This window comes from Mesoplodon bidens, assembly GCF_964165515.1.
Source record: "Mesoplodon bidens genome assembly, chromosome: 2".
Classification (NCBI taxonomy): domain Eukaryota; kingdom Metazoa; phylum Chordata; class Mammalia; order Artiodactyla; family Ziphiidae; genus Mesoplodon; species Mesoplodon bidens.
Window position 1 is genome coordinate 46,461,947 of NC_138177.1, and position 11,108 is coordinate 46,473,054.

The following is an 11,108-nucleotide window of genomic DNA, read 5'->3' on the forward strand; positions in this document are numbered from 1 at the left end:
ACCCGTGTCCCCTGCATTGGCAGGCGGTCTCTCAACCACTGCGCCACCAGGGAAGCCCCACAGCACTCTCTTGAACCTTAGTTTCCTCATTATTAAAATTAGTATTAAATTGGGTGATGTGTACAACATGCCTAATATAAACATACATTCATACTACATACATGTATATAGATATTTCATTTTAATATTCTTTTTTTTTTTTTTTTTTTTTTGCGGTATGCGGGCCTTTCACTGTTGTGGCCTCTCCCGTTGCGGAGCACAGGCTCCGGATGCGCAGGCTCAGCGGCCATGGCTCACGGGCCCAGCCGCTCCGCGGCATATGGGATCCTCCCAGACCGGGGCACGAACCCGTATCCCCTGCATCGGCAGGCGGACTCTCAACCACTGCGCCACCAGGGAGGCCCAATATTCTTATTTTATATTTAATATTCATATTTAACTTTATTACTATTATTTTCCAAGAAGGGAGACGCAAACTCTAAAACTCAAGGCAAGAGCAATGAAACATGAACAAAGTGGGTACTAAAAACTGGATCAATTAGTTGATGTAAAGGAGCCTCACAACTTTTAAATGTGCCCTCAAGACAACTCACACAAGACACCGTCAGCAGAATTTCTCATGTCTCCTACTGAAAACCACGAAAAACTCAGAGGCAGAAAGACATAGACAGATACAGAGGTCTTACGATGGTGGCCCTACCACTGACATACTTCCCAAGAGTTTATCTTCCTCAGTGCAACCCTGAAGCTGTATAAAAGGTCAAGGGAAGAAATATCTTTTATTATGTAAATCAAATAGTACATAAATTTAACATTTTTTTTAACCTGCATTATCCCTCGGAGGCAAGCAAAACCACTTCTGCAAATCTCAGCCTCAGAAGAGAAAGTCCAAGTGGGATGGGGCTGAATCATCAATTTTAAATGATCAACGTTTGCCCCACCCTGGAATGGGGACACTACCGCGACCGTTTCCAGCGTTGTACGGGACATCCCACGCTCTGCCCCCACCCCATCCTTCCTTAAGTCCTCACCTCGGACGCTTGTCCCGGCACTAGGCGCAGCCAGTCCCACCCTCGGCTTTGACCCGGTGTCAGGCATCCTCACACCAGGGTCCACACCCGTCTCTCATCCCAGTTCAGACTCTTACCCCACCCAGACAACTGCACTTACCCGGGCGGTGACCTTATACACCGTGTAGCCCTTCGGGTGTCGCTGGGGCTCGGTGACAGTGTAGAAACGGGCCAGGTCGGCACCCCGCTCTCGGGGAGAGGTCATCCTCCCGCCGCCTCTGCCGCCGCCGCCTGCCGGGGATCATCAGTGCAACCCGACACCGCCGCGGCCCGGATTCTCTAAGCAGCGGCCAGGCGGCGAGGGAGCGGTAACTCTGCTGCGGCGCCTCCGCCGCAGAGCTCTGCTTCCGGGTTGGCGGGAAAGCTTCCGGGTCAGGCCGGCGCGCCAATTCTGGGGAAGAAGTGGTTCCACCTGAGATACGGAGCCTAATTAGGGCCTGACTGGCAAATAGGTTAGGCCCTAATTAGGCGGTTCTACTGCCTGGAATCAGGCAGTAGAACCGCCTGTAACGGGATGGAGGGATACCCGAGCCTAGCATCTTCTTTCCTTCCCTACTGACGACCCATCGGTTTAAATACCCACAACACCTGAACTCTCTCCCTGACATAACTCTTTCTTCTTTCTAAGACAAATCCCGTCCACCTGTGCATATGTCTTTATATCACCACAGCAAGCCCCCAAATGTTAAAAAAAAAAAAAAAAAAAAAAAAATAGAGCCTGCCTGTTAGAGTTTTACAAGGATTAAGTTGCGACCCACTGCGGAAGCCCACTGACAGTACGCCCTGCGGGGAATTCAAGCTGGGGAAAATTAGGACGTATTCCCTGCTTTGGGTATACTAACCCTTAGATAGTTAAGATGAATATCCAAGGGAAATTTTCACAGGTTCTTGCACCTTTCCATACATAGAAAAGCACTAAAATCATTAACTTGAGATAGCTGTTCTGTGTGATTAGCAGTAATCTTTTGATGCTTGACTTCATGTTTTTCCCAGCAAAGAAAAAAAAATCATATATAACCTGGCTCCTCCCTTACCTCTTTGGAGCAGTTTCTCAGAGCTATCTGAGAGGCTGTCTCCTGAGCTATAGTACTCAAAGCGGTCCCTGAATAAAACTGAAACTCATTTTTCTCACATTGTGCCTATTTTTTAGTTGACACAACCCTATATCAGTTTTAAACTTCATCCCTTCATATTCTAAAAGCTGGAATCTGTGTCTGGCTGGGGGGGGTCGGGGTGGGGAGGGATTGGGAATCACCTGACTCAGAAAGCTACTAGGAAGATAGAGTTTCCTTTCTCAATTCCTTGCTATCCACTGCTTGGCAATTATTCTACCTTCCCTTGATCAAGATTTTCTCATTCCCCCATAACATTCATTCCAAGCATTTGCCATTCTCCTCAACTCTCTATTCCTCTTCGTCTTGCCTCCCTACCCTTTGGCCCCTCCTTCTTTACAGGAGGAAAAAAGTTCTTAGTACCAACCCCTCCATCTTGACACATTTCTATTCCACTCTGAGATATAGACATATCCCTACCTTGTTTTTCAGGACTAATCACTTCCTGTGCCCTGATATCCATCCTCATTGGCAGACCTAAAGACATTGTTCCATCGATGACATCCCAACCCTGCTCTCTGTACCTTTAATCTATTCCTTATCACTGGCTCCTTCTTCTCAACCCATGTACGCCTAAATCTATCTATCATTCATTCATTAAACCTGAATTCACCACCTACTATATGCCAGACATCATGCTAATTAGGCATTGGAGTTACAAAGTCTCTGCTCTTAAGAACCATCTAGTAAGAAAAAACAGGGAACAATTAAGCTATATTGTTATAAATAGTATAACAGATGTATATATGGAGTGCTACAGAGCATATCTAATTAATATTGGAAGATTAGCTAAGATTTTTCTGATACAGGGGAAACTATGGCTGAATCTTGAAAGAGAGATAGGAATTAGCCAGGCAGAGAAGAGAATAAAGGACATCATTCATGTTGTCTTTTCCCCTGCTTCTTTCTTTCTCCTTCCCCTCTTTGTCAAAGTTAAGTTGTTTTCAAAGTAATCTGCATCAATAGTCGAATATTCATCACACATTCATACATTCATGAATATCATACATTCATTCCCATATTCACTTCACTACTACACTGCTACTGTGAAACTGCTTTGAAAAAAGTTTCTAATGACCTTATCTTACCCAGTATTTCCAGACTTTGAACGTTTCTGATCATTTCCACCTTTTCAAAACTCTTCTTGTCCTTAGTATAGGAGTCAGCATTCTCTTGCTTTTTTCTTTTACACTCTGAGTCATTCACTCCTTTTCAATCTCCTTTGTTGATTTCTCCTCCTTCTGGGAAACTTTAATGTTCTTGTTCCTCAGAATTTTGCCTTTGATCCTTTGTTCTTTTTTTTTTTTTTAAACTTTTTTTTCTTTAAATTTTATTTATTTATTTATTTATGGCTGTGTTGGCTCTTCGCCTCTGTACGAGGGCCCTCTCTAGTTGCGGCAAGTGGGGGCCACTCCTCATCGCGGTGCGCAGGCCTCTCACTATCGCGGCCTCTCTTGTTGCAGAGCACAGGCTCCAGACGCGCAGGCTCAGCAATTGTGGCTCACGGGGTCAGTTGCTCCGCGGCATGTGGGATCCTCCCAGACCAGGGCTCGAACCCATGTCCCCTGCATTGGCAGGCAGATTCCCAACCACTGCGCCACCAGGGAAGCCCTGATCCTTTGTTCTTTATTCCCATTGACTTACAAATCTATATCTCAAGGAGTATCTCTTTTCTAGGATTTGACACATATTCTGCACATCTTTACCTATATATCCAAATACCACTATAAAAAGCAGATTAAAATCTGAGCTTTTTTCCCTCAAAAGCCTGTTCCTATCTCAATGACTGACTTTACTCTCCATTTGGTTACATTAGCCAGGAATCTAGGAATCACCCTTAGCAATCTCCTCTCCCACTTTCTCCAAATTTGTTTAATTCAGCAACTGCCATTGGTTAAAACTAAAAGAATAGAAAAAGATATATCATGAAAGCACCGCACAGAAGACTTTAGAAGAAGACACATTACCAGGTATAAGGAAAAACAAAACTTAATGATAAAGGGTTCAGTTTGTAAAGAAAAAAAAAAAAAAAGTTACCTGCCATTCCAGTTCTACAAGAATCAAGCCATTTGCCACTGCAGTTGCCCACTGACAGTTCACCCTGAGGGGAATTCAGGATAGAGAAAAACTGGAAACATTCAGCAGTGTTTTGGATATACAGGCCCTTAGATAGTTAAGATGCATATCTAAGGAAATTTTTCAAATGACCCCCTTATATCTTCCCATACATAGAAAAACACTAAAATCATTAACTTGAGATGTTTATTCTTTGTGATTAGCCGTAATCTTTTGATGCGTGACATCATGTTTTTCCCAGCAAAAGAAACTCATGTATATCCTGGCTCCTCTGTTACCTCTTTGGAGCAGTTCCTCACAGGTATCCTAGAGGTTCTCTCCCAGTCAATAGTCCTCAGTAAGGTCCTGAATAAAACTTAACTCACAAGTTTTATGTTGTGCATTTTTCTTTCAGTCGACAAATTCATCAAGAAGGCATGATGATTTTAAATGTGCATGTGCCTAATCAAAGAACTTAAAAATGTATAAAGTAAAAACCAGTAGAACTAAAAGAAGAAAAGGACAAATCCATGATAGTAGTTAAGACATTAACACTCCACTCTCAGTAACTGATAAAACAGGTGGACAATAAATGATATTTTTAATTTAATTTTTTGGGGGGGCCATGCTTGGGATCTTAGTTCCCTGACCAGAGATCAAACCTGTGCCCCTCACAGTGGAAGCGTGAAGTCTTAACCACTGGACCACGAGGAAAGTCCCAAATCCGTTTTTTTCATCTTCAGGCATATAAGAAAATCTCTGTCCAGTCATTAGCTGACCACTAAGCTAACAGAACAGAGACTTCAGTGGCCATACACAACAACTAATAGACTTTACAAAACAGTTCAGAAAATGTACTAAACAACAACTACTACAAGCAGTAACAATGAACTCTGAGGAGGGAAGAGAATCTGGTTTTCAGAGTTGTCACATTATGATACTCAAAATGTCCAGTTTCCAACAAAAAATTATGAGGCATCCTGAAAAATAAGAAAGTATGGCCCCTACACAGTGAAAAAAAGAAATCAATAAAAACCAAGTCCATGAGGAAGCCCAAATGTAAATAAACTATTTTAAATATGTTCAAAGAGCTAAAAACAAAACAAAAAATGTCCAACCAAAACTGGCTCAAGAAGCAACAGAAAATGTGAATAGACACATAATGAATAAAAATATTGAATCAGTAATTTTAAAACTTGAACAAATAAAAAGCCCAGGATCAGATGGCTTCACTGGTGAATTCTACCAAATATTTAAAGAAAAATTAACAACAATCTTTCTCAAATCCTTCCAAAAAAAATAGATGAGAAAACAATGACTCATTTTATGAAGCCAGTATTAACTGAGTATCAAAGCCAGACAAAGACATACCAAAATAAGAAAACTGCAGTCCAAAATCTCTTATGAATATATGGAAACTTCTTCAACTAAATATTAGCAAACCAAATCCCACAGTATATTAAAAGGATCAAATAACATGGTAAGTGGGATTTATCCCAAAAATGCAAGGTTGGTTCAACATATGAAAATAAATGAGTGTAATACACCATATTAATGAAATAAAGGGGGAAAACACATGATTATCTCAACAGATATATACAGAAAAAGCATTTGACAAAATCCAACACCCTTTCGTGATAAACACAAAACAAAGTAGGAATAAAATAGAATTTCCTCAACCTGATAAATGGTACTGATGAAAAAAACCACAGTTAACATCATACTCAGTGGTGAAAGACTGAAAGTTTTCTCCCTAAGATCAGCAACAAGACAAAGAGGTACACTCTTTCCACATCTATTCAACATTGTACTGGAAGTTCTAGCCAAGACAATGAGACAAGAAATAAAAAGCATCCGGAGTAGAAAGGCAGGAGTAAAACTTTTTTTTTGCAGGTGACATGATCTCATATACAGAAAACTCTAAACACACACAAATGCAATAAAACTGTAATTGCAGGAAATAAGATCAGCCCAGAAAAATCAATTTTATTTCTATACTAGCAATAAACAATCTGAAAATAAAATTAAGAAAATAATTCCATTTACAGTACCATCAAAAACAATAAAATATTTGAGAATAAATTTAAACAAGGAAATGTAAGACTTGTACACTGAAAACTCTAAAAACCTCATAGAGAGAAATTAAAGCATACCTAAATAAGTAGAAAGTCATCCCATGTTCACGGATTAGAATATTGTTAAGATGGCAATACTCCCCGAATTTATCTACAGATTCAGTGTAATCCCCAGTAAGATTCTGACTGCTTGGTTTTTGTTTTTTGTTTTCTTTTTTCGGAAATGGTCAAACTGTTCCTAAAATTCATTTGGAAATGCAAGGGATGCTGAATGGCCAAAACAATCTTGAAAAAAAAAAAGGATTCACTTCCTGATTTCAAATTTTACTACAAAGCTACAGTAATCAGAAGAGTGGGGTCGTGGCATAAGGGTAAACATATAGACAAATGGCATGGTTTGAGAGTTCAGAAATAAATCCATACATTTATAGTCAAGTGATTTTCAGCAACAATCCCAAGACCATTCAATGGCTGAGAAGGGTGGAGGAGGGTGGGGAGGGGTAGTAGGTAGTCTTTTCAACAAGTGGTGCTGGAAAAACTAGATATCCACATGCAAGAGAATGAATTTGGATCCCTACCTTATGCCATATACTAAAGTTTTTTAAAAATTAACTCCTGCTACATGCATCAAAAATGATAAATCTGGGAATTCCCCGGCGGTCCAATGGTTAAGACTCCATGCTCCCAATGCAGGGGGCCCAGGTTCAATCTCTGGCCAAGGAGCTAGATCCTGCATACCGCAACTAAGAGCCTGCATGCCGCAGCTAAAGATCACACATGCCGCAACTAAAAAGACCCTGCATGCCACAACAAGGATCTCACACACGGCAGTGAAGATCCCACATGCCACAGCTAAGACACTGAGCAGCCAAATAAATAAATAAATTTTTAAGAGTTATTCTCTTTAAAAAAAAAGGATGAATCTTATGCACATAATGTTCAGCATAGAAGTCAGACATAAGATAATGTACATACTCTATAATTCCATTGATATAAAGTTCAAAAACAGTAAAGCTAATCTATAGTGATAGAAGTTCAAACAGTGGCTATCCAAAGACGACAGGGATGGGAGGTGCAAGGTACAATGGGTTTTGCCTGAGAACCACGTGAGAAACTCTTCTGGGATGCTGGAAAGGGCCATGATCTGGTGGTTAGTAGTTACATAAGTGTATACATATGAAAACACTTACCAAACTAAACATTTACGATTTATTCACTTTACTGTATGTATGTTGTACCCCAGTCAATAAGTTAAAAAAAAAATTTAAGGAAGTAAAAGTCCCCTGGTCTCCCTAGTCCCATCCAATCCACCTTTCATATTCCCATTAAAATCATCCATTTTAAAATCTATGGCAGGGCTTCCCTGATGGCGCAGTGGTTGAGACTCCACCTGCCGATGCAGGGGACACGGGTTCGTGCCCCGGTCCGGGAAGATCCCACATGCCGCGGAGGGCCTGGGCCTGTGAGCCATGGCTGCTAAGCCTGCGCGTCCGGAGCCTGTGCTCCACAATGGGAGAAGCCACAGCGGTGAGAGGCCCGCGTACCGCCAAAAAAAAAAAAAAGCTATGGCCTTATGTCACTCCTCCGTAAAATTCTTCAGTGGGTCTTACTGTCATAATTTCTCTGTCATAGATTTTTAGGATCCATCATGTCTGGTCCCTGTTCACCTGTCAGTTTCATTTCTCTGGGTTTCAACCAAATCCTTTGCAATTTCACACCTTCAGATCTGCAAACCATTTGTTTCTCTTGAGATATCCACCACTCCCAACCAGCCTTCAGGAATCAGCTCACTCAAGGACTAATGATTCTCTGAAGCCCTCTTTCACAGTAACGATCTTCCCTTTCAAGGAGTAGTAGGTGTTCCTTCTTCTTTGCTACCACATCTCTATTCTTCATCTGTACTACACACCTATTGCAGGGTAGTGATATGTTGTGTGGGTTAATTTAGGGCTGACATGTTTTTATCCCACTACACCATGAACTCCTTAAAGGCAGTCTTCTTTACATTTCCCATTACTGACTGACTTCTAGCTTTAAGGAACAATCTCTGTATTCTTGATCCTTGCAGGGTTCATTATGTAGGAGTAGAATTAGAATCATGCGGAGTACCACTGCTAAATTTTGAGTAGCATAAGAGCTGTTTCATGTTCTTAAATCTCCTTTATACTTTTTTTTTTCAATTCTCTGGAATCTGTCAGGCTTAGATAACCTTATGGCTAGCTACAAACTTGCTAATGGATTTCCTAGTTAAACTCTGTGTTGCTTATTAATTTTCATCTAGAATAAGAACTTCTGTTCAGGATTGGAAAATTCTCTTGTAGAATTCCATTGATTCTTTAGTTAAAGGAGACACAGATATGAAAGAACCATTAGCAGTGTTTTTTGGTTGTTTCATCATGCTAAGTTTACAAAATTCTCATAATGTAATATAGATTTCTCAACAATATTAAATTAATGGTAATTCTTGCCTGTATTCTTTCCATGAATATAGAAAGAAAAAGGTATGCTTTTACTTTTAAAAGACAGTGTTGCCTTATGACTTTATGTTGTTTATATTGAGACATAATTTATATACAGCAAAATTCACCAATTTTAAGTGTATAGTTTGTTTAGTTTTGACAAACGTCTATAACTGTGTAACCACCACCACAGACATCACTGCAGGAGTTCCCTCATGCTCCTTAAAGTCAGGGGCTGTTCTTCCTTTGTATTGTATTTGTACCTGGGTATTTGTTGCAGTGGCTAGAAGATAAGAGCTTCAGAGTTAAGCTAGAAGACAAGAGCTTCTGAGTGCTTTAACTCCTGGGCTCTAAAGATTTTTTCCTGCCAATCCAATTAAATATATTAAGTTATAATTATTTATCTTCTTGCCAAAATCATCGACTTATACTGATCTGAGCATCTGACCGGAATGTAATAAAAAAATGTACCCATAGGAGCACCTCAATACGTAAGGCAAATGCTAACAGCCATGAAAGGAGAAATCGACAGTAACACAATAATAGTAGGGGACTTTAACACCCCACTTACACCAGTGGACAGATGATCCAAACAGAAAATAAATAAGGAAACACAAGCTTTAAATGACACAATAGACCAGATAGATTTAATTGATATTTATAGAACATTCCACCCAAAAGTGGCAGAATACACTTTCTTCTCAAGTGCACATGGAACATCCTCCAAGATAGATCACATCTTGGGTCACACATCAAGTCACAGAAAATTTAAGAAAATTGAAATCATATCAAGCATCTTTTCTGACCAGAACGCTATTAGATTGGAAATCAATTACAGGAAAAAAAACTGTAAAAAACACAAATACATGGAGGCTAAACAGTGTGCTACTAAATAACCAAGAGATCACTGAAGAAATCAAAGAAGAAATAAAAAATACATAGAAACGAATGACTATGAGAACACGACGACCCAAAACCTATGGTACGCAGCAAAAGGAGTTTTAAGAGGGAGGTTTACAGCAATTCAATCTCACCTCAAGAAAGAAGAAAAATCTCAAATAAACAATCTAACCCTACACTTAAAACAACTAGAGGGGGCTTCCCTGGTGGCACAGTGGTTAAGAATCCACATGTGGGTCCGGGAAGATCCCACATACCACGGAGCAACTAAGCCTGTGTGCCACAACTACTGAGCCTGCACTCTAGAGCCCACATGCCACAACTACTGAAGCTTGCATGCCTAGAGCCCGTGCTCCGCAACAAGAGAAGCCACTGCAATGAGAAGCTGGCGCACCACAAGGAAGAGTAGCCCCGGCTCACCGAAACTAGAGAAAGCCCACATGCAGCAACGAAGACCCAATGCAGCCAAAAATAAATAAATTAAAAAAAAAACTAGAGAAAGAGGAACAAAGAAAACCCAAAGTCAGTAGAAGGAAAGAACTCATAAACATCAGAGCAGAAATAAATGAAATAGAAACAAAGATAACAGTAGCAAAGATCAATAAAACTAAAAGCTGGTTCTTTGAGAAGATAAACAAAATTGATAAACCCTTAGCCAGACCCATCAAGAAAAAAAGGGAGAGGATACAAAACAATAAAATTAGAAATGAAACAGGAGAAATCACAACTTATACTGCAGAAATACAAAGGATAATAAGAGACTACTATGAAAAACTATATGCTAATAAAATGGACAAGCACAAAGAAATGGACAAATTCTTGGAAAAGTACAATTTTCCAAGCATGAACCAGGAAGAAATAGAAAATATAAACAGACCAATCACAAGCACTGAAGTTGAAACTGTGATTAAAAATCTTCCAACAAACAAAAGCCCAGGACCAGATGGCTTCACAGGAGAATTCTATCAAACATTTAGAAAAGAGCTAACACTTATCCTTCTCAAACTCTTCAAAAAAATTGCAGAGGGAGAAACACTCCCAAATTCATTCTACGAAGCCACTGTCACCCTGATACCAAAATCAGAAATGGATATCACAAAAAAAGAAAATTACAGACCAATATCACTGATGAACACAGACGCAAAAACTCTGAACAAAATACTAGCAAACAGAATCCAACAGCACATTAAAAGGCTCATACACCATGATCAAGTGGATTTATACCAGGGATGCAAGGATTCCTCAATATATGCAAATCAATCAATGTGAGACACCACATTAACAAATTAAGGAATAAAAACCATATGATCATCTCAATAGATGTAGAAAAAGCTTTTGACAAAATTCAACACTGATTTATGATAAAAACTCTCCAGAAAGTGGGCATAGATAGAACCTACCTCAACATAATAAAGGCCATATATGACAAACCCACAG

The 11,108-nt window shown here is 39.9% G+C and overlaps 1 protein-coding gene across 3 annotated transcripts in view; it reads right to left on the minus strand.

Moving 5' to 3' along the window:
• RPS6KC1 (ribosomal protein S6 kinase C1) overlaps positions 1-1,396 on the minus strand; it is a 205,355-nt gene extending 203,959 nt beyond the window's left edge. For all 3 annotated transcript variants that reach the window (XM_081221549.1, XM_081221553.1, XM_081221548.1), the window contains exon 1: positions 1,171-1,396. In XM_081221549.1, the coding sequence (XP_081077675.1) occupies positions 1,171-1,275 (105 nt within the window). In that variant the 5' untranslated portion in view covers positions 1,276-1,396. The remainder of the gene's footprint in view (positions 1-1,170) is intronic.
• Between the last annotated feature and the right edge of the window lie 9,712 nt (positions 1,397-11,108).